Source organism: Maylandia zebra, linkage group LG10, assembly GCF_041146795.1.
Source record: "Maylandia zebra isolate NMK-2024a linkage group LG10, Mzebra_GT3a, whole genome shotgun sequence".
Lineage (NCBI taxonomy): Eukaryota > Metazoa > Chordata > Actinopteri > Cichliformes > Cichlidae > Maylandia > Maylandia zebra.
The window spans coordinates 14,132,329-14,157,169 of NC_135176.1; the positions used below are offsets into that span (position 1 = coordinate 14,132,329).

General features: G+C 40.6%; 1 protein-coding gene across 1 annotated transcript; it reads left to right on the forward strand.

Annotated features, from left to right (window-relative positions):
* Window positions 1-877: 877 nt before the first annotated feature.
* LOC101464929 (GDNF family receptor alpha-4) lies at window positions 878-23,886 on the forward strand. The gene is made up of 8 exons (XM_004563989.3): window positions 878-1,393; window positions 9,602-9,868; window positions 9,953-10,045; window positions 10,155-10,524; window positions 13,494-13,603; window positions 14,115-14,249; window positions 17,935-18,071; window positions 21,361-23,886. The coding sequence occupies exons 1-8, from the start codon at window positions 1,339-1,341 to the stop codon at window positions 21,559-21,561; spliced, it is 1,368 nt and encodes a 455-aa protein (XP_004564046.1). The 5' UTR covers window positions 878-1,338; the 3' UTR covers window positions 21,562-23,886.
* The last annotated feature ends 955 nt before the right edge of the window (window positions 23,887-24,841 follow it).

A 24,841-nucleotide genomic window follows, 5' to 3' on the forward strand; every position in this document is an offset into this window, starting at 1 on the left:
CTTTATTGAGAGGCAGCTGTGGGTGTATTTAATCGTGTTTTTTGAGTGGAGCATTTTTTTAAAAACATATAGGCTTGTGAACTCCACGAAACCACAAACAAACACCTTAAAGTAAAAAGAAGAAGAAGAAAGCAATTTATTAAAAAAGTGGATGCTATACTTGAAAGCTTTTCAACGATGCTACAAATCTTTGTAAAATACTGAAAGTGAGAGAAGTTGAGGAAATAATGAAAGACGGAATCGTGCAATAACAAACACAAGGGAGTGAAATCACCTTAGCGTTACAGGTGAGCAGTCTTATTTTAGTATTTCTGAATTCATTCCTCTGTGGATAACCACAGTCCCCCCACAGATCAGCCACAGCACTGGAACAAATTAAGATCTCACAGTTCCACTCCTGCTATAAACTGATATGAATGGGAAAAGCCTGAACTGCAGACCAGTCTTGATGGAAAGGATGAGAGCTGTTTAATTTAAGGCAGCTGTGGAGGAAACAAAAACCCCAAAACGATTTATAACCGTGGACATATAGTCCAAACGGAAACAAAGGTTCGTCTTCCTCAGATTTCCTCTGAATGCAGCCTGACATGGCACAAAAGCCTATTATAAGCGTCAAGGTCGAAAGCATTCATGTTCATTCACTGGAGCTATGCTTTGAACACAACCGACCATCAAAAACTAAACACAACACGTGAAGAGTTGAGTAGATTCACAGTAATGGTGCTAACTTTTTTTCCCCGTGTAACCTCAATAACAGATGCACGTTGTCCATAAAGTTGATGCCCATATTTTCCTTCTGGGACCCAGCTGTTCTCCCACTGGAAACATTTTCACGTCCCTTTGGCCACAATCGCTCGTTGCATTGGGCCAATCACATTGCGCCTTTAACAAGAGTTGCACCGTGCAGTCTCAGTCTGCTCTCAACTCTGGCTGGACAACTGTGGAGCTGCCAGGGAAGCAGAAGCGCAAACGCCACACAGCTCGCGCTCGGGAGGTTACGGTACGGTGTGTGACTGATGGGAGCTTTGTCGCGATCAGCTGCAGAGAAACTTTCTTCTCTCTCTCTTTCTTCTTTTGTGGATAAATGATTTTGGAATTGGCGTCCGACAGAGATCAATATAACCGGGATCCGAAAAATAAATGGAACAACAAAAATCGCGAGAACTTGAATCGCTCCTGTTCAGTTTTTGCCAACTTTGTATAGGCTGCTAGACCATCCGATCAGCCTCAGTCAGTCAGTCCGTGAGGGCGCAGCGGCAGGGGAGGCTGGATGTGGCAGGAGACGGGTCACTGAGCTGCAGTGAGCCGGGTGCGAGTTTCCTAATCCCTAACTATCCAATGTCACCGGGCAGGATGATAATCGTTGGACTTCTGCTCAATGTTTTCTCTCATGGTAAGCATCACCTTTCTGATTTTGAAGTTAGATTTTAATCACCCGTTTAGACTGCCATATCGCGGTGTATAATGCAAAGCTGGGATCTTTTGGAAGAGATATTTTCTGACAGTACCGGCAACTTTAATAAGAAAGTGCATGTGTGTGCGGGTACGTGCGTGCGTGTTTTTCATGCAAATGTATGAACGAATAGCAGCATATTAGAGAGTATGAAGCCCCAAGCCGAGATACACACGAAGACAGCGGAGCTAAATTTGTTTTGCTGATGTTCTGTTATTATTTTTGTATATTGCCTACATCTGTGTGACCCGAGCGGTAGCTGGCTTGATATTGAAATTCATAAAGGGAGAAAGACTTTTTGTCCACGCATGAGAAGGAGAATAAACGTTGGCTGGACGCAGGTTCATAAATAGTCTTGCATTGTATTCCAGGTTTAAGAGAAACTTTTGGGACAGCCTTCAGAATAAAACTACACAGGTCCACGAAATAATACAAAAGCTAGCAGAAGTTCAGATATTACATGTGGATGATGTGTTCAGGTCTGAGACAATAGACCTTTCTTCCTTTATTTCATAAAATGTGCAATGGAAGTGAATTTGCTGTAGGATTAAATCTGACATTCACAACTTAATAGAAGTAACAAAAGAGAGCATTTAGTGTCACAGCACGAGCAGTCATTGTCTTTTGTGAAGATCAACTCAAGAGAGACCTCTCAGCAATATCTGACATTTCAGCAGGCTCCGTGAATTTGCAGTGTGAACACACATTAAGCTTCTGCCAAGTGCCTTTATATTGTCTAAAGTCAATAATGTGGTCGGACATCTCAGTGGAGCGTAAAGCTTGTTGGTCTGTGGTTGCTGGTTTAGAGATATATCCATTTTGATCTTTCTTTTGAAAAATGTGACATGTACATCAGAGCTTGTGGCTCTTTACATGTCATGTATCTTGATCTATTGTTCTTGATCTAATGTAACACAGACCGCAGGACACACAGCCACCGCCCACCCTCTGCTTTTCACTGCACAAATGCATGCAAATAGTGTAATTGTTGGATTATGCTCCAAGTACAGGAGGTTCATCCTTCTCGGCATCCGGGAATGTTCAGATAACATCAGGTGAGGCTGCCAATTAGAGATTTGTATCATTAGATGATGAATGCTTTCTCGTGAATGTCAGAGCCTTCAGACACGCAGAACATCATAGTGTTTCAAGCCCACCTGCCACGCACTTAGGTGGAATCACACCAAGAAAAGCAGCTACTTTCAAGTGCTAATTAATCGAGATACGAATCATTACACATGCAAATTAGTCTGCACTGATGTTCACTTCTGACATTATACCTGATTGCAAGAGAAATTATTGGATTTTAATTTTGTTAATCAACGTCATTAAAAAAAAAAGTGTAATCGGTGCAGAATCTGGTCTCGGTGTTAATGTCGTTTTGGTCAAATCTGTTGTGGAGCTACTTTGTTTCAAAACGGCTGTTTGGCCAGACTTGCTGGCCCCTACGAACTGTATTCCATTTCATGCAATGTTATTTTTACCTTGGAATATATCCGACTTTGTGCAACTCGGTGGCCTCAACAATGGCAGCGCCAACAAGATGATGACAGTGGCCTTCTCAAAAGGTTTGTCACCAAGACTGAAGAGGAGAAAAACATCTATAGGTATAGATTAAGAATTTTCACGCCTTTGAACAAAAGTCCCGACTTTTAAAAGCTGACTTTAAAATCTATCATCTGTTGGGTCAAAGATATGATCTGATTCTCATTCTCTGGGTTATTTTTTGTATATGTTGTTGAATCCACGGTTCTTTCCTCAAATGAATAGTGCAATGGAAAGAAAGCCCACAAATAATGCATGCAATCACTTTGAATGTGGAAACACTGCATGTTTGCCAGCTATATAAACTGAAAGCTGGCTATTGTTGAGTGACATTTAACCCGACTTTGACCCTTTGCTGCCAGGCCCCTGAGGATTATCGCTAAAGTCCCAGTAGAGGCTGCAACTGCTGATTGAGCACTGCTATTTTGGTAGTTCATTTAGTGGATGTGATTGAGCCATAACACGGTTGTCACAAATTTATTAGGGCTTATTTTCAGGCTGTGTAAAGTTACCCACTTCTTAGGTGGACTAGTCTCCCTGGAGTTTCTATTTGGCTATTTGACTTCACCTCATGCACGCAGGTTTATCCAATTCTCAGCCTCTTTATCCTTCTCTCCGTGCCATAGGCATTTCTTTGTCTTCCCCTCTGAATGCTCAGGCATTGTCTTGATGTTCCCTGTGCCTGTAATTCTGTTTTGTTTAGGACGACAGCACACAAAAATTAAACTGGCAAGAAGCCCATTGAATATTCCTTAGATAAAAAATATGAAATTCCTCTGAATATGCATCTATTTGACATTTTGCATTAAAGGAGTCATTTTAATTAAAAGGATCACATCAAGGATAGCAATTAAATGTAGGTCTGAATGACACCTGGTTTCTCACTGTCAAGCTAAAAGCATAAAAAAGCCCCACTTTCTTAAACGTTAAATTGTGTCACTTATGTATGACTGGCTGTAATAGTCAATTTGTTCACGTGTGCACTGCATCTTGATTGCCGCTCGCACACACTTGATGGCACAAACAAAAAATCCACAGCCCGATGGAAACTGTCAGTGCTCGTGTGTGTGTCTGGCCAAGAAATGTCTTGGCACGTTGGAATTTAGAACTACATCAGGCAGCAGAAGGCAGAAGCCTGAAATATTCACACAGATCCAGACACCCTAGCTGGCTGATGCAGCACCTGATGCGTTTTACCTGGTGTACAGCGGAGGGATGCTGCCTGCGTGATGTGGCTGCACAATCCGCTGGCACGGCTCATTAAGTGAGACATTATCCATGTACTAGATGCACTGGGTAGCTGTTGATATCGAACATGAAATGATTATTCTTGTCCTCACCAGCAGAACTGTCGCCTCTGGATTCAGACAGCTTTACCTGCTGCTCAACAACTCACTGTCGAGCAGCTAATACTGCTTTGCTTACTCCTGACTCACTTACTGAGGGCCCCCCAGGCCTGGAGTCTTTCTTTGGGTTGGTACATCAAAAGTGGTTAAGCAAGTGGCTCCGTATGGAAGTTTTCAGCACTAGTGTTGTTATGTTGCACAAACTGAGGCAAAATGAAAGGTGAGGTGTTTGCCCATACATGCGAGGTAATTTAAACAAGGTGTGTTTTTTATTTAAGGAGGTGTGAAGAGTTGTTCCACAAACAGCTTTTTGAAAAGAAGTTGGCAAATGATCAGATTTTTTGAAGACTGCACATTTTTTTTTTTTTTTTAAAGTCAATGAAACATGTTACTAAACCAATCAGTGTTGTCCTCATGTGGCCACAGCTGTGAGAGCTGCTGGAAAAAAGATGGGGCTTGTACACTTTAGGTGTGGAAAAATTTGATGACTTGATAGGTTGTAGAGAATAAATAAATGCAGCAGGTAGAACTGCATGAAGTGACTGAAGGGGAAGAAGCTACAATGCAGAACAGAGAGGCCACAAAAGCATGTAAGCACAATGACGAGGGAGAAAAAGATAACGCAGTGTACTGTGGTTGCTTGGCTAATGTATGGTTGTTGTTGTGTTTCCTTGATAAATAATAACTTTGTTTTCAGCTTCTTTTGAAATGTTTTTCTTTGAGCACTAATAAGTCCCAAATACCCAGCGACATCTAAAGGAAATGCATATGCTTTGAAATAGCATGTTAAATAAGAGTCATCTCAGCACGAGTTCACATACTAAATAAGTCAGCTTTCCATTACAGACAAAGAAAACCAACTTTTGCCATTTCTTTAAGAGGAACTGCTCGACCGAGGCTGCCCAGGGCAGTAGCGAAACTTTGCTCGTAACAAAGAGAATATGTGCAAACTGTTAAGCATATGTTTAATGTTAAAAGAAGGCTTAATGTTAGAGGAGGCTGAGCCGATTGTTTGAATTTGCATAATTCTCAGTGGAAACGATTGTGTCAATAAGGAGCCACTGAAGCCTTAATCAGCACTGATCAACCATCTGTGTCCTTCCTGAGGAAGCAGCTCTGACCACACTGCACAGGGAACAGTGTTCAAATTACACATCATGATTTGAGCATAATGTTCTGCGGGGTATCCGCTCCCATTTATTAGTCCCATGTTTTGTTTTGTTTTTAGCATGACGTCTTGTGGTCAGTTGATGAGTTAATTTCATAGAAATACAATATCCCAGCATGGTTGTGGGTCAGCCCTAGCATGCCAACACTGTCGTCCTTTTAATGTGCCGCTAATGAACAAAACAGGGCTATAGAGATATTGAACATTAGCCTCATCGTTGTCATTGCAGCTATAAAACCACGGTTGAATATGTGGTTTAACTGCTACTAATAATTACCTAAACACAAGCTGACATCTTCAAGCTGCTATTTTTTTGTTTGTTTAAAGTCCAATCCTAATCTATATTTATTTAATGTACTCACTAGAAGGTCAAGAAGAGCAGTAAGTGTTTGTGTTTTTATGGTGGAATAAGTGCATTTTAATTATAGCTCTACTTTCCCTGACACAAAACTGTAGCTGCTGATTGTCAACAATTCCAGTTACAACAAGTAAAATCTTTTACGTGCACGCAGAAATGCATGAACAGGTCAGACAGGAATCCCACTGGTGTGCTTGTGAATGAGTGCACGTAGTAACACTTTGTGGCAGCCGTGAGCGTGTTTCTCCTTTTTCTCCATCTTGTTGCTGTGCTTCCATTTGCTCCTTGAGTCTGTGACTTCCTTCCAAGAAGTCCCTTCTGTCACAATCTCTGAGCAGATTTCACATCAGAGTCGCACTCTCCCGCTACGGTCTCCTCTCAAGTCAAATTACTGCCCAACAATCTGGATGCTCTACAGCCCATCCCATGTGTTTGAAAGGACGGAAGAGAAAATTGCCAACCCAGTTGGTCCCTCTGTGAATGTCGGTATGTGGTGTATGGTTTGACGTTTATGGCTTCAACCTTCATCAGCTCACAAATTCTATTAATCAGCCCAGTGAGAAATCAATAGAGTGCATTATGGCTCCCATATCGCAGTAATTAATCTCCCGCTTACTTTTCTTTCTATTTTTCTTTTTTCCTGAAAAACATAAACCCCGTGCTTACACCAACAATTCCCTTAATGCAGAAGTTTACTGTAGCAATTTGTCGTCCCAAAAAAACCCCCCATAATGTGAGCCTAGTGCTTCTTTATCAGCATAGCGTTAAATAATGCTAAAAATGAACTTCTGACCTGCACGCTGGACGAGGCATAAAAGAGCTGGTCTGGACTCCATAGAGGTTTTTGTTATCTCTGATGTATATGTGTGTTGGTATGCGCATGTGTGAGCTTACACCATGAAAGGTTCTCACAAAGTAAAACTGCTGATAGTCTGTCTTTATCGAATGTAAGCCCGAAGGAAAAAACACTGAGAAAGAATAATGAATAAACTGGAGATTATACAAAGCCTGCTAAAATTGCAGCTAAAAGTGCTGGGATGTAATACTTTGGTAGGATTATCGAGACGTCACGATACACAGATAGACAGGTAATCATCACCTTTGCTGTAACCGTGAATATGACTGATTGGCCTGTGTGTTACTATCCACCACCCCCACCTCACCCTATGGAGTCCCAGCAGTCGCTTTGGAAGTTTTCCTGCTGTGGCGATGAAGCATAGCTTCTGTTTATGATATGTCTCATGCCAAAGTGAGACGTGGACCTCATGTGGCGCCTGAGATTGCAAAACATGCAGCAGCAGAATTGGATTGCAGCCGCGCTTTGGGCCGCCAGTCAGCAGGAGCTTAATCGAAGTGTGTGACCAATCTAACACAATGCCGCGTGTGTTTGCATACGAGCTTATGTGATGTAAATGTTAATGTACTGAATCACAAGTATACGTGTGTATGAAATGGGTACAGATATTTGTTAGCAGGCATGCATTAAGTTTTAAACATGATGATTTACTCTATGTGCAACCCAGTTTTATATATCTGCCAGCCTATTCATTACATGCACTTACAAAGTGACAGGATATAGAAAATTAATGAGCTAAAGTGGGAAAAGTGAGTGCATATTGCCTATCCAAGCTATTTTCCTTATAAGTCTCGAATGACTGTATATCAAGTGTAATTTGTGGGGACAATAATGTGTCACATTTGAGAAAATTAATTTCCTGAAATGCTCCTTCAGATACATTTTTTTGAAGACTGCTTTTTCTTTTCTTTTCTTTAAACAAATGTTTTTACTCTCTCTCGCCTCACTCGGCCTGCCTTTGGCCTTCCTGCATTGTGTTTTTTTTTTTTTTACTGAGCAGCAATCAGCATTATGAAATGATTTGTAGTTTATCACTCGCAGTCATTCGAGGCAGAACATTGCCAATCAAAATATGCTTCATGCCTAATCACAATGGAGCCACGTGTTTTTTGTTCTGACATGTAGAGGAAATGTGGTTGGTGATATTCAGCATGTTTCTACAAATACATATACAGCTGATGCAAATCTTTAGCGTCCTTAAGTAGCATGTTTTGCAGGAGCAGCTGTATGAATGCGCACATAAGCTGGGGGAACATCCTGATAGTGGATGTTTCAATTCACTCAGTGTCTGAGTGTGATATCCAGATTGAGTCTCAGTGTGAAGGTAAAACTGGAAGTGACGTGCTGCATAGTGCTGAATAAATTGGTTTTGTCTCTGGCATTACATGTGGAGACGGTGTCTGGCATCGGTAAAAGCTTGTTCCAAATGGAAGGAACTCTGCTGCAAAAGGATTTGCCCTAAGCTGTTTAAGTGTCTTATAATAATAACAACAGCAGCGCAAGACATTCACAAGTACACATATCTGAACATAGCCTAATAAATACCAGTGTGACACATGTAAGAGGATGATAGTCAGGTTTGTATAATCTTTTATGTAATTTAAACTTATACATTTTTACACTGCTTTCACTGCCTCTCATAAACTTTTTTTAATGATATTTCTATGCATGCTTGTTTATAGAAAGCTACTTTCACTTTTTGGCCAATTACTGTCACATAGGAGGGGCCAATTCCGGAAATACTCTCTTGGTGGTGGTTCAAGTATTTGCAGAGCAAAAACGCATCCAAGACTTGAGGGCTGGCTGTTGAATGGCATCCCTTCTGATCCAGGAAACTAGCAGATTTTTTTTTTCTCACCACATGCCCGGTTGTCTTTTAGAGTTTCTTCCTAGTGTCTGAATGCAATGCAGTTAGGAAGCTGACTCCCAAACCCTCAAAGAAGCACTTGAACAGAAAAGTGTGGACAGATTTCTAAACGGACAATAACATTGATTTGACCCCCAAAATAAAAGAGACAAAACTTTAACTGTGTGAACATCCGGCGAAATCAGAAACCAAGGTGGGGAATCAATCTTGAAATTACGCTTCGGAAAGTTGTCAGCAGTAGTAATGTTGCGTTTAATGGGATACATCATGGGTGTATGAAGAGGTAGTTAATAGGATGAATCATCAAAAACATCAGTAGGATCCTCCACTAAGTAGTTTAATCAAACAGTATGGCAATGTTAATTTAGAGAGCAAAATCCTTTTGGTGTTGTTGGGAATGTAGAAGCTGAGGAAATATATGACTAACAGAAGTGGTTACTAAAGATTTGGCTAAGTTCTCATCTTTGCTCACTTAAAGCAAAGATGGTTAACTCTTAAGAGAGATGAAGCTAACTCATAGTATATGAGCTCCATCGTATTACAATTTGAGGTGAAGCATACTAAACAGCTTAAGAGGACATGCTGTAACTCCCACTGGTGCAAATATTGTGCTGAACAATAAACTGATAAAAAAGTCAAAGATTTACTTTTAAGTTGTGTGGGGAAAAAAAGAAACCAGAAGAAGAAAATTCAACTACGATGCCCACTGGGAAGACGAGGAAATAATTTGAAAATGATTATAGCCATAACATACTCCTGTAGTGTTGGTAAATTATTCTCCTTAGTCTCTTTGATTAGATCTGAGGTTTTGCTCTATTGCTCTTGTGTAGTTTCAATTTTATCTTCCTTTTTGGATATTATCATAACCTGCTGAGTGCCTATGGAGTGCACTCACCTGGCTCTGCTGCCTTAATTAAAGCCTATTTAGTACTGGATGGTGGGACAATAAACCCAGTAATGTTGGCAACATGCAGCTTTCACCACTTACGACATTAACCTTTCTTGCAGGTAGCGTGACAGTATCTGCATCCGTAGACTGTTTGGTGGCCGAGCAGGGATGCATCCAGGAGCAGTCCTGCATGGCCATCTATCGATTGCTGGAGTACTGCGCGGCCGAGGAAGCCGTGGCGCCCCTCAGGGCAGACGCGCGGTTGGAGTGCCTGGAGGCCCAGAACTCCTTGCAGCGCTATCGCCCCCTCCAAGTTTGCAAGTGTCAGCGTGGCTCTCGTAGGGAAGAGCACTGCCTCAAGGTCTACTGGACTGTGAGATTCGCAGGTGGGTTTGATGCTTGCATTTAATGTCTGTATGTGCTGAATTCTCAGCTGGGTCATAGATGTGGTCTTTGTTCTGCTTTTTTAGCATATGATGAGTATGAAGTGTCTCCATATGAAGAACTGAAGTTAAACCTGGTGAGAAACATCGAGATGTCGCGTATGGCCTCCATCATGTCAGGTAGAGATGAACGTTTTTGTGATTTTGCTCCCAAAATTAGATTTAGATGCCATTTTTGATTTTCCTGGGTATACATTGCTCTGTTTTCCTCCCAAATCCCTCCCCCCAGCTTCCTCTAATACTATGGATGGTCAAAACCAGTGCTTGAAGGCGGCACAGGACTGTGGCCTGTACGAGAAATGTGGCTCTCTGCGGTCAGAATATGTTGTAGCCTGCACCAAGCGAGCAACAGTCTCTGACAACAGCTGTAACCGCCAGAAATGCCACAAAGCCCTGCGGCGCTTCCTGGAGCGCGTGCCAGAGGAGTACAGCTTCGCTTTGCTCTTCTGTCCCTGCTCTGACACACTGTGTGGGGAGCGCCGGAGGAAAACCATCGTCCCGTCATGCTCTTATGAGGAGAATGTGAGAGGGGAGGAGAGGGCGGGCAAGCCCAACTGCCTCAGCCTTCAGAACTACTGCTCCAAAGATGAGCTGTGTAGGTAAGATGGCTGTTTGAGTAGACTGATGCTGAACATTAAGGGCTCGTCGTATGGACACAGAACAGAAAAAGCATTGAAAAATGAGTCAGAAATATTTGCAAAGTTAACCACAAAGTAATGATTCGACACAGTCCTCAAACATGGATACATCAAACACACGGTGCTGTCTTTTTAAACACTAGTGGCACCAGTGAGCTGCATTCTGATGAGCATCTCCCATTTTGTTAGTATCAACAGAACTGCTGCAAATAAAATTTCCCCTTCACTGATGAATGAGTTAATTAAATAATCTCTCCCCTAAAGCACAAACATGCAGTCCTTCAAGGGTGATATGTATGAGATGCACCCCCCGGATTACTAGTGAGGGGAATAAATGTAACTAAATGTAAAGTGAATGGAAGCTGTAAATGCTTTTTTGATTGACAAAATTCATCCACCAGGTCTGCTTTTCCCAGATGTGATTTAGCATGTCATTCAGATGATACAATCCAAGATGTCCTGAACATACCAGACCCACTGCACGACCCTTGCTTTTGGACTTAAAGTGGAATTAAAAGCTAATGTTGTCCATGTCCACTTGTGCCACTAAATAAGCTCTGACCTGTTGGTGCATGGACACAAGATATTTTGAAGTGTCCCATGGTGCCTTTGAGTCCTGTTCTGGCCTGTGGTAAGACTTGATGCAGTGCATCTTTAGATCCCAATTTCGATGCTTGTTTGAATTTGAATGTGGGAGGTTTGGAGGCTGTGCTGTTGATTTCAGCTCTTTGTATTATTCTGGGATTTTCCTGAGCAGTTTTTGTGGTTTTTGGGGAATATTGTCATGCTGCCAACAGAGAGTGGTATTGGCATGGGGGTGCTTGGTCTGCAACGGTGCTCAGGCAGGTGGTAGATATGAATGTTACATCCATATTAATGCCAGGACCTGTGGGTTTTCAGCACATTGTTGCATTGTAACTCAAAGATTAAAGTCTCGGAATATAAATATTTTACGCCTTGAATGTACCGTATCCTTTCTTGTCTGCTCGTAGGGAAATATAAGCAGGTGACAGGTCCTGTGGGGCCATAACCACTGAGGAAGCTTTTTACAGATACAGAAGTGGGAGCAAAAGATTGGACCAGTTTACTTCCAGTGACTCAGAATTCAAAGCTACATCGCTGCTCATCAGGATGATTTGTGAGGGCAGTTTTTGTTCAAGCGCTGTCTACTTATTGTTCTTAAATGGATATAACAACACTCACCAGACGCATTGTTAGGTCCACTTGTTCACCTGCTTGTAAACACGAGGATGTAATCAGCCATTCACACGGAAGCAGCTCAGAGAAAAAATGTTGCATGCTCTGATGAGTCTCAGTGCTGCAAAATTCACATGACATTAACAGAATAAAAGCATGATTCTATCATGACTTATATCAACAGTTCAAACTGATTCAGTTCTCAAACTGGTTTCTTGAACATGACATCACTGTATTTATATGACCCATCCGTGGTGGAACAGAAGAGTCAAATCATGGATGCGCAGCTGACAAATCTGCAGCAACTGTGTGACGCTTTCATGCCAATATGGACCAAAATCTCTGAGGAAAGCTTCCAGCACCTTGTTGAATCTGTGCCATGAAAGATTAAGGCAGCAGTGAAGACGAAAAGGGGGGTACTACCGAATACTAGCAAGGTGTACCTAACAAAGTGTCCATAGAGTAAACTACTTGAGACTTAGTAGACGGTGACGCAACACTCACACTTTCAATATACAGCATTATGAGGAACAAAGAGATATGAGGTTCTCAGGGGCATAATTTTCAGGGGGGTTAGGGGGGGTAATGACCCCCCCAATAATCAGACCCAACCAATATAACCCCCCCAATAAAATTATGAATTATCTTGCATAAATAGGCTGTTGATTTCCTTTACTCATTTCAATTATTACCAGCAAAATAGCTGCATGTTTAATCATATGGGAATTTACCCAGATTTATTTATTTATTTAGACCGAGATCTTGACCCCCCCAATGTTCAGCACAAAGTTACGCCGACGGAGGTTCTCCTGTTTCATTCCTGCTGACATGTGTTACTATACTGCAGAGTGTGGAAACGGCACCAAAACACACCTCACATCATTTAATGTACAGTGTTATAGATCTGCTGTTGATTATTGATAAAAGCTTTGAATGATGCAGCTGCAAATGACTGTATCTGTGCACATTTAATACATTAACTTCATTAGCCTGGCGATACTTTTTATATGAATGAATGAAAGCTGAAAAAGAAGATTAAGTAAAAGAACAACTGCAAGGCCAAACAGCACAAAGTGCATAAGAGAGAGTCGTGGGAATTTTGAACTCAAGAAGTTGTCATCAGCAAAAGTTTTAAATTGAACTCCAGCTTTAAATCAGTGAGTCAATAGACTCACTCAGATTTTTATACAAAAGTAATGAAGCACAACAATGCTTCATTACTTTTAATTGCAGTAGCATCAAGCAGTCTCTTTGTCTAGCGTGCTAACCTATGCAGCATTCTAGAAACAAGCAGCGGGTTATGTTTCAGTAATGCACACGGCATATGGGCTGCACCTCCATTGTGGAAAGGGTTGATTGCAAACCTAAAAGACATCATCTACCTGCAAAATGTATGGTTTGCACACCTTTCAAATTATCTGTCAGCACTGACAATAACAGTGTGTGCATTTTTGCAGAAAAGAAGGTGGCGTCAGAGTGCTAGAAAGCTACATTTTTTTGAAGCTTTACTAAAGTACCAGGCAGTTTTCATGTATCCCTTTCTCTAGTGGGTTGAGCTCCTATACTATGTCGTTGTTTGTGTTGCTTTTGTTGTTTCCATTCAGCACAACCCTGAATCCCGAAATGAAATTGTCAAAACACTTTTAAAATGCACACTCTGTTTCTCTGTGCTGACACATGAAAAACTGTTTTCTCTTCTTGTGTGTGTGTATGTGTGCGCGTTTGTGTTTCAGATCCCGCTTTGCTGATTTCCAGCATAACTGCCAGCCCTCCCCTCTCTCTGCCTCTGGCTGTATGCGAGAACGCAGAACCATGTGCCTGAAGGCTTATGCTGGACTCATAGGTGAGACGGAGGAAAACAAATTAAAGAGGTGGAAGAGGCTGAAAGAGTGTATAGCTCAGAAAAAAACCCCAGACAGAATCTGACAAACAGAACTTCCTCCAATAGGTGTTTAGCAGCGATATTCGGTATGTGTAATTTTCATTATGCAAAATAAATCTACAGGGGTTCACAAATGGTCCTTAGCTGCTACTCTTTATAGCATCACTTATAACAGCGGCAGCAGATTCAAAAACAGTGTTTCCAGCAGTTCACCAAAATAATGTGGGAAATATTATTTTCACTCATTCCTCACACTCAAAATGTAATTTTGTGTACCTGAAATTATCAATATCTAGAGCTGGGAACCTGGTGACACCATACCTGCAGGGCATCTAATACCGTTAGTAGTCTGTGTCTTACCTTTCATAGAGGTGTGTGCTGAAAATAAAATTCTTGGTCTGAAGGAAATATGATTTTAAAAGTTTATAAAGTTGTGCCTGCAGTATGACTTTGGTCTTCTTTCTATAACCAGGAACCATCATGACTCCCAACTACGTGAGCAACAGCAGTACAGAGGTGTCCCAGTGGTGCACATGCGAAGGCAGTGGGAATGAATGGCAGGGCTGTCAGCGCATCCTGCAGATGTTCACCAACAATATTTGTCTGCGTGAGTACGATGTAATAAGGCTGGGAAGGGAAGGCAGCACAGCACAGTTTTACAGCTTTTTATCCAAAGGAAAAAAATTGATACCAGAAATGTTCTAACAAAAGCAGTACTCACAACAGTTTGTGAGAACCAAACAGTTCAAGACAAATAAAATTTAAGATCTGGGATTTTCCTCTAGTACACAAAATCTCCGTCTCTGTGTCTCTGTCTTTCTCTGCCCACTCCTCCTACATGATCAGGAGTTAAGCGTCCAAACGTGGCGCACAGGAACCTCTTAGGCACCTTAAGGTTCTTATCTATCTCAGAAATGATGATGTCATCATGTTATCTAGCAACCAGCTAGAAATGGGCTAAAATGACTTGTGTTTAGTATTTATGCATTTATAAAAATTTATAAAAGCATTACATCATTTTTACTTTATGACAGCAATAACTAATTCAAATCCACAAAACTTAAATTATTATATATTATGACACCATGCTAAAAACCACCTAGCAACTGCCCAAAATGACCTGTATTTAACATTTATGCACCTATAACACCTTATGTAAGCTTCATGTCATTTTAACTTTAACATCTCATTTATATCCACAAAAATTCAGTTATGTAATATATATTGTGACACCATGAGGTTGCAAGACAACCGCCTAGCAACAGGGTATTGCTGTCTATGCTAAGAAAATATTGTTTTTAGCATTTATACACCTATAACACCTTATGCAAGCATCCTGTCATTTTAATTTCACAGCAGTGACATTTCATTTATATCCACAAAACATCAGTTATGTATTATATATTGTAACACCATGAGGTTGCCTGGTAACCAGCTAGCAAAGGTCTAAAAGGACCTGTTTTTAGCATTTATGCACCTATAACACCTTATGCAAGCATCCTGTCATTTTAATTTCACAATAACATTTGTATATATCTGTAAAAACTGAATTATACATTTATGTATTATAGTGTCATGATGTTGCCTAGCAACCACCTTGCAATGGGCTACAATGACCCATATTTTGTTTGTATTTATGCAACTACAACTCCTTATGGAAGCATCGTGTCATTATCATTTCACAGCCATCAGGAATAGGCTAAACAAAGCTGTGGCATGAGTATGTCCTGGTCATTCTGAGAAAATAAAAGTGTGCATGAACATTCAGAGAGTCAGGTGTGTTTCAAAGTTTCAGTTTCAGGAAGTTTAAACTTAACTAAGGAGACTGTAAAAACACAACTTGAAGAAACAGTGTACCTTTTTGATCATTTACTGTACGCTTATTGACATTCACATTTGAGGATTTGGTAATATATGTTGATTTTATTTTTAATAGTATTTTTTTCTACATTTTGTGTTATTTGAAGGAGTTCTTGTAAATTTAAATGGAAGCACAAGTAGCTGATGCATCTTACAAATCAAAATTTAAACACACTGCTCATCTTTACGCTAAGTATCTTGTATCTGACAAATCACCCTGTGTCAGCATAATGACCGAGGAAATGTTACTTTTTAGAGTATTATTTAAACGAATGTAGGCATGCTGATCTAAGTGAGCATTTTAAATGTGCATGAACACAGAATTCAAATTAGGTGGGTCATAATTGATGATTGAAATGGCAAACCATTGAACCATAATGTTTTCTTATAAATAAATCAGTGGCAAGAGACATCATCCCTGGTGTGTGGCTGGCTGCCAAATGTGAATCTGATTTCCAAGCTTTGTGGAGTCAATAAATCCTTTCACCAAATCTGATAAATATAATGTGGCTTCTTGTTGAACTGTTGCCAAATCAGAATGGCTGGAAGGGTAGTATCTCATTTTGCTGCTGTGTAAGTATAAAGAAAACTGTAAAAAGTAAAAAAAAAATAAAAAAAATTGCAGTACAATACAGTAGAAACAATTTTTACTGATGTACTGTACTCTAATAAGAGAGCAAGAATAATTGTTAGAGGCCAGACACATTCTCTTAAGTAAAATATGATCAAACATTAAGTGCTGTCCAGCCAAGAATCAGTCAATACATGTCTAGTATACACAGCAGTCATTGGTCACCTGCATCCAATTATTTGGGCTTAAGATAAAAGTAGCTGAGTGAACACGCAAAAGAAAGAAACCAAATGCAGCATATACCAAATATTACAATGACTAGTTTCAAGGATGTGCATTTTATATATCCCACCCTGTAGCCAATGTCTGACAGGTTGAAGCTAGAATATCCCACAGCAAAAAATATTCATGTTTATATAAATATAAATTTAAAACATTACACCGATAATATTTTTAGTGCAAAAAGCAGCATAAGAAATGACTTAAAAGTGTTTAAGCAATAACTGGAGTCATGTGAAAAAGAAAGTTTTCTTAGCACTCTATGTATTACTGTGAAAAACGAACTACACTATCATTTTCTCCATAGGAATTAACAGGATAAGTAGCACCTGGGTGTTGCTAATCTTGATTAATTCCTCATCAGCACATGTGAGCACCTCTAAAAAAGGTTTTGGTGGTTTGCTGGTGTGGAGCATTCAGGTGTGTGTTTATCTTCCCAGGAGTGGACATCCAATAAATTCACCCGAAGGTCAGACTGTGCAGCGCTCACAGAAACTGCACAAAATCAAAGAGCTACATCTTTTACTCTACGGGGCTCATACTAAATGTTAAAGTTCATGACAGCACTATTAGAAAAAGCCTGAACGAGTGTGGCTTGTTTGGAGGGGTTACCAGCAGGAAGCCGCTTTTTTAAAAAGAGAGACTGACAAAGTCATACAGAAAACAATTACTTTAAGTTACTACTGCTACAGTTATCCCTACAACCTGGATCACAGGATACCATGCAGTCCTGTGAAAACCTTCTCTTTCACATGAATATACTTACATATACGTACAAGTATTTGTACAACCACTAATGACTTCACCACAAATACAAACAGTTGCAATATTAATTTGAATATTTTAGTATTTTATTTACTGTCCTTCAACTATCAATGTGTGAATGGGTGGATGACTGGATATGTAAAGCGCTATACAAATACAGGCCATTTACCATTTATCAGAACTGCTTGGTAACATGTGGCATGGACCCAGCTAATTTCTGGAATAATTGTTCACACCAAAGCAGATATTTTCTTGTCTTTGGCAGCCAGGAGGTTCTCTGTGGGATTTAGCTAAAATAACATTTGGAATGTGTAGAAGAGATGTGAAATTAGATTATTTTCATCCCATTTTATATGTAGGGAGCCAACAGAAATATTGTACAAGGTTTTGACTTAAAGGTGGCATTAAATGAAAAGTCAGGAAATTTCAGTTATCAGAACTCATGCCAAGGGATATGTGGGTATATGTACCAATTTCACAGCAATCCATCCGATGGCTGATGGAAGAGGCTGAAGCACGCAGAGAAAGTTCAAGTAGCCACAGGTAGAACTTTACACGCAGAGGTCTCAGAGTAGCAGGTTTGAAAACAGAACCTTCATGATTTGAGGTGAATGTGCTAAACGGTGCACTACCGTGCCACAAAAACAAAAAGCAAAAAAGAGAGGCTCATATCTCATGCACAGTTTTGCACAGTGTTTTCAGAGCTAATGGCTCTAACTATGCTTAGAAAAGTCACAGAAATTTTTTTGGGTGATGCTTCAGGGATGAATAATGATGTGAAGCTAAAGAAGATTTCCCCTGCTGCTTTTGTTTTTAGGCAGTGCCATCAGCTCCATGGGAATCTCCGCACCTCCTCCTGTGGAAAACTCTCCCATGCCAACTTCTCAGCCCTCCCCACACGTCTACCAGGAGAAGGTCCACGTCAGTATTAACACTCTTCCTGAATTCGACAGTGTAAGTTGTCTGTGCTCTCTGCGCCATATGCTGGTGGTACCAGTTCAGCTAAAGAGGCAGTCGCCTGTGTATCAGGTGATAACACCTAAGTGGGACTATCGCAGTGTGCCGGGCTCCGGAGCTCCTTGTATAAACTCAGATTACTTCCCTCCCTCTCTCTCCTATCCACACCTCTCATTGTGGCCTAGGATTAGCCGTAGGTGTTTGCAGCAGCAGACTCAGCCCTTACTTTTAATATTCATGTATGCACACCCATCTGCTTCATAGTCTCCATTCTCTCACTAGTTTAATCCTTCTAATTCCTCATTTTCTTTTCCTCCTATCCCAAGCCACCCACCCTCGTAGCACAGAAACTCCGCCGCTAGTAGATTTAGAAGACATCGAGATGCACAGTTCATTTCTGGAGTTTCACTGAAAAAGGTCAGATTATGAATTCTCGTGGATACACCAAAGTGAAACTCTGCAGCATCACTCCACATCTCCTTTGATGCTTTTATCGATGCACTGATTTGAGAAAACCTGAATGAAAAAATGGATAGATGACTGTGCTACAAGTTTCCTTCCGTACTTTTAATGCAGTGAAATGCCAAGACCAAAAGTAAAACCCAAACTAAAGTAAGGATCCGAGGTGAGGACTCAGTCTCTTTCCATTCAGTGTGCCCTCACAACCCTCTGTGGCTGTGTTTGAATGGAGGCTTCGCTGTAACTCAGGGCTTTCTCAAAGGAAAAATATATAGCACAGAAAGTCATACAGCAGTGAGAGATTGTTGAATGTGAACTCTTGAAGGAGAAGTTGTGTAAAATGTTATCTGGGTTATTAATATTAAGCTCTGCTTCTTTCTTATTTGTACAAATAGCTTTAAACAATCCACAGAGAGCAACATTTTGTGAATAACCTAATATTTTACTGAAAAAAGATCACACCCAGGTCATCAGTAGATGTTGCTCTATGGTCAAAAAGTGAAAACCACTGCTTCTGTACGCTGCTTCACATCAAAAGCATAGACCAGAGAAAGCCCAGCATACATTTATGTACTAATACTGAGCTAATGTGGGAGTTTTCTGCCTGCTGACTTGTCCTGACTGTGTAAATTTTCATTTTCACGTTTTATATTCTTATCCATCACATAGTTCCATGGTGTGACATCTCATTTGTCCCAAATTTTCCTGCGGCATAAGGCAACGACCCCAAACATACAGCCAGACTTTTAAAGAACTATCTTCAATGAAATGATGAAACAAAAGCCTGGGCAGAGCTGATATAGCTCCCCGGGGACCTGAAATACAAATACAGTCAAAAACAGATTACATGAGGAAACAGAAGACATTGGAAAAGCCTAAATAGCAAGATCCCTCATCCCAAGTGTTGGGCAAAATGTGCACATTTACCTCAGAGAAGTGCTGCTTTTGACTTTTTAAATCTTTTGCACGACAAATTGGAGATTACTGGTGGGACTCCTAAATGTGATTTTATAGATTTTCATTAATATTAATAATGGACCAGGCTTACTAGAAGTCTTGGGTTCTTATGATCCTCATTTTTACATTTAAATTGTAATTTTTGGAGTGTTACTAATCTGTCAAGGACAGCTGGGTTATGTGCTTCATCGTAGTTTAACTGCCTATTTGTACTTTAGGTCATAGAATTTGAGTAGAAAGCCTTACAGGTTGTAGCGCACCTTATATACATGCTATATGCTATGTATCAGCAATGATCATCTTTACAGATTCGACTCTGTGTGTAGACTCCCTCGCTGTGGGGAGGGGCTGAAAGGCAAAAGAGGGCAAAGGTCAGTTCTTTTGCATACCCCAAATATCTTTTCCTCCTCTGGTTTAACTCCAACATCGACAATCAGGCTAAGCAGTCACACGAAGGTGTTTGTTAACTCAGTGAGGCAATCTGCAGTTTCCTAATTTAGCAATGAGAGGCAGTGTTAACAGCATGTGACCAATCAGCCAATGACAAACATGGAAAGATTTACTTGCACAAACCTTTGAAAAATATGGATGAAAACAGAATTTGGTTTTTGTATAAAAACAGCGGTTCAACCAGTAATTATATTCAGCCTACACCTGCCAATCTTTATATATGCTGACAGCCCTGTCTTGCTATAGTGGAAAAGGCAGGACTTACCTTGGACAGTGCGAACACAGAGAGACAGTGAACCATACACTTGCACATTTTACGTCATGTGAAGGACAAATATATTACAACTGCAATTCTCCCAACTTCCTATTAGCAAAAGTAGAAGTTAAAGTTTACTTTTATGGTCTGATGGTCTTGGTGTGTTCCATTTTTCTATTGCAGCAAACTGAAAACTGTCAACAGTTGTACTCTAACTATTATTAGGTTTCAGTAAGGATCCACAGATCAGCACCACACATCTCCTTTTTTCTTTTGATACTGAGTGGAGCAGACAAGAGAGTGGTAGCTTAAAGAGTAGATAAAAATCATTTATTCACAATAAAAAATGGATCATCCCAAAAACATTAACGATAAAAAAGATAAAACATTCAAATTTACTTCAAGCTCATGGATGTAATAGCAAAAATATGGAAATACAGGACATAAAAATATAAAATCTTACCAAATCAAATGGTGAGCAGAATAAAGCTGTCAGGCAATTCAGTAGATATAAAAACTCCAAATCATAAAACAGTATTTGCAACCACAGAAGAAGAAAAGTTTCCCCGGCTACAGCAAAGGAAGTTGTTTTGGAAGCTAGTGCAGCACTTGTTAGTCCTTTGGCATGGGTCTCCACTCTGGGGGAGGTGATTGCTCTGAGGTGATTGCTACAATGATCAAGTCGCTTACTGCACTCACTATGCTCAGGGCGACAGTGGCTCACCAGTGGCCGTTCCCTCACCGTGGCTTCCTAGTTGCTAATTTTCATTCCTGTCTGTGGTTCTCTCTTCTCAGCTCCTCCTATAACTGTGTATCTGTTGCCCTGCCCGTTTCACTTCTCTGACATCCTATAGGTCCCGTCCTGGGGGTTGACCTTTTTTTAAAATTTAAAATAGTGTACAAATACCATTGAGAACTGACAACAAAAACACACATCTATATATACACATATAGATAGATAGTTTCAAGTTGCACAAACAAAATGTACTTTCTGTCTTTTGTTAACCTAAAAGTCATGTCTTAGCTTCCAGGTTTTTTGCCTTTAGGATATTTTTACATGTGCTTTAGATTCTGGGTTAATGTAGACTTTCTCTTCCTGACCTCTCCTCCATGCTCCAGCACACATGTTAATTGAAAGAATCGCTCTTCCTGTGCTTCCCGCAGATGGAGGACAGCGAAGAAGAGGAGCAGGAGGAAGAGGCGAGCGAAGAATTCAACGTCATTCCGCCGTATTCCGAGAAGGACTCTGACACAGAATCGGGTGCTAGAGGGAGCCAGCGGGGAGCAGCTAACCAAGCAGTGCCCGTGTATCCATTACTGCTGCTGCCTGCGCTCATCATAGACTGGAAGTGTTGGAGCTACTGAAGCCTCCATCTCATTCTCCACTTACATTTTACACTCGCTACTGCTGTCAAATCCATCTCAGCACTCAGAATGGACCTCAGAGGACTGTCATCAAAAAGAAATGTAAATACTCATAACACTTTTTCTTTCCTTTTTTCTAGTTTTGTATCCCAGCATTTTTTTCTATCTGTTTTTTCCTCTTGAGCCTCCTCAGATGTTAAAAGATATCTGTAGCCCCGCTGTATCCATGTTGTCTGTGCTCAAGTTGTCTCAAATGAAAGGAAGGCAACAGCACGAGCAGATACATGAGAGCATGGGTGAATTGAGAGGTTTTCTCTGGGCAAATGCTCCATCTAGAGCTTGCTTCACACTGAAACCCCTCTTTTACCAAGAAGCACATTGCCCAAGGCCACATTCACTTTACTTGCTCCCAAAAACCATAACCAGTCTACTCCACTGCAACCAGGCATGAGCATGGCTTTTGATTTCTTTTTCATGACCCATGTCGCATCCGTTTCTCTGCTGCCCCTTCGGCTCTTCCTCTCCCTCCTTCGTACTGTGGTAGAGTAAGATAATCCACTTCGCAACGAGCTAATAGGGAGCCGCACCACACTTAATCTGCTTTGTACCACTAAAAACGAAACACTTTTGGCAATGGCTTCATTTAAAAAAGTGATGAAATGTAAAACCAACGCGTTGTCGCGTCGCATACAGTTCTTTGCGTTTGGCGCACCGAGTCACTCTGCTCCCTTTCTTTTGTTAACACGCCACTTAGTATTATTCCTACCGCAGTGAGTGGCTGCGAATTCAACCACAGGCAAAAGTAATGAGATCAAATTCTTTTGTAGAAATGACGAGGAGAGAAAAGCAACATAAGCAATTACAGCACAATTCAAATTGCTCAGCATGCAGGGGAAGTCTAGAGTAGGGCTCAGGGGAGGAAAAAGCCAATTTACTGCTGTCATACCCTCTCACTTCTTTTATCCTTAGGAGATGTGTTTTTAGTGCGCCTTCACCATCATGCACTGTAGATGCTGCGAGAGCGAGATGCAGCGATAGAGACGGACACAGGAGGCTGTAAAGCCTGCTGGCTGCTCTGATCATTGAGCAGCACATTGAGCCATTCTCTCTGCCTGAAATATCTTTTGCTGATGTTAATGATTTTTCCTCTTATGGCTCATTTTCTTGTGAAATTATGCAGCTGCAGGGGTGTAGGTAAAGAGAAGTATAGTGAAGCTTTTTAAGAGGGGTAAACTTCTCTGATTTGATGATGGGTTTCCAAGAAGTAGCTCTGCAAAGAAAATCGCTCCATGGTTTCTCACTAGTCATAAACCGCTATAGCACCAATTCATTGTAATTATGAATTCATGTTTTTAAGAAAATAATATGTATTGGAGTAATTGCATTGATGGGTGACTCGAGACTGCGTCACCAACATCTGCTGGAGTTGTTTATTAATATGAAGACTGAACTTTGGATATGTCTCGACAGTGTGAAGGCGTAAAGGAGACTCTGGAAGCATATAAGCTCTGTTTCCCTGAGTGCCAGTCTATCCTATTTCAAAGTTTGGGGAAGTTAAAGTTGGACTTTGAATGGATGTTGTAAGGCTAGTGCACCTGCAGTGACTATTACTGACTGTAGGGCGAAATGACATCATGCAAGTTTTTTGACCACGTACTTGTTGAGAGCAAAGTTTTGAAGTATGACTTCATGCTTAGCTGGTGTCAAGAGAACATAACCGGACAGAAGAAGTGAAGTAATAGTCTGATTTGACAACCAGCAGGGATTCACATTTATGAAGCAGACCGTGGAGGAGGCGTGCCGCTAATGACAGAGAAACATCACCCATCACAGCGTTTACGCTGCAGAATCAGCCGCAGCGAGCTCTTAAGCATCCAATGACAAGTGTCAGTAATTGCATCCCGTGCACTCTGGCCTTAACGACTTAATGTGAGTTTACATGTGTATCCGCAGGTTTGTTTATATTTGTAAACTATGTAAAGTAAACGTTTACATCAGCTTACTTTCCATGCATAAAACTGAGATATTAAAGAAACTGTAACTATTCCCCAGACAGTTTGTATGTTATATCATGGATGTGGTGAGGCTATGTACAGTACTGTTTCAATGCTTGTAAAAACATACCAGACATGCTGAATAATGCTGACCTTAGTGTGTATTAACTGTGTAATTTTGTGACATAGCATAAAGTGTTCCAGTTTGTTAAAAAAAATCAAAATAAAAGTCATGTTGGAAATTGAAAAAAGTGCTTTTGAATGACCGAGGAACGACCGCTGTGGAAGGGCTTTTTGGTCATTTATAATGTAAGCGAACATTAAATCAATTAGTTGGAAAAAATAAAAATAAAAAAGAGTGTTAAAGTATCCAGTTATTATGAGAAAGCTCTAAGGTTTTATTGTGAAACCATCAAAAAATAATCTGGTCGTTAACAAGTCTTCAAATTAGGGAACTACAACCTCATAAGAACTACAAAATCATGTTATTATTTATTTAACAAAACCTAAGCCAAAATGCATTGTGTGAAAATGAAGTATTCCCTTGCTGCTTCCACAGGAATTAAGAGGCTAAGTAGCAGCCAGGTGATGCTAATAAAATGCACTTGACTGATCATCAGCTAGTGTGAGCACCTCTATAAAAGCAAGTTTTGGCAGTTTTCGGGAGCATTAACGTGTGTGGTAACACAACGCCAATAAGGAAAGAAGCAATTGTTGCCGCCCATTAATCTTGTATGGGTTATGAGGATATTTCCCAATCATTTAAAGTTCATTATTGTACAGTGAGAAAATTCACCCTAAGGTCAGATTGTGCAATCCTCACAGAAACTGGAAAGAAACCAAGGGTTGCAGCTCATATCCTAACAGGGCCTCAGTTAGCATGTTAAATGCTAAAGTTCATGACAGTACAATTAGAGAAAGACTGAACAACTGCAGTTTGTTTGGAAGTGTTGAAAGCCTCTTCACCCTAGAAAGAAGAAAAAGCTTAGGTTTGCAAAGTTGCAACTAACCGCAAGACCTCTAGAATAATGACTCTTTGGACATGCACGACCAAAGTGGAGATGTGTGGCCATAATACAGTGCTACATTTGATAAAAACACAAACACAACAAATAAGCACAAACGCCTCATACCAACTGTCAAGCATGGTGGTAGAGGGTTAATGATTTGGGTTTGTTTTGCAACCACAGGACCTGGACACATCGGAGTCATTAAGTTGACCACAAAGTGCTTTGTATATCAAAGTAGGTTGTCTGTCTTACAGCTAAAGGATTTGCCAAAACATT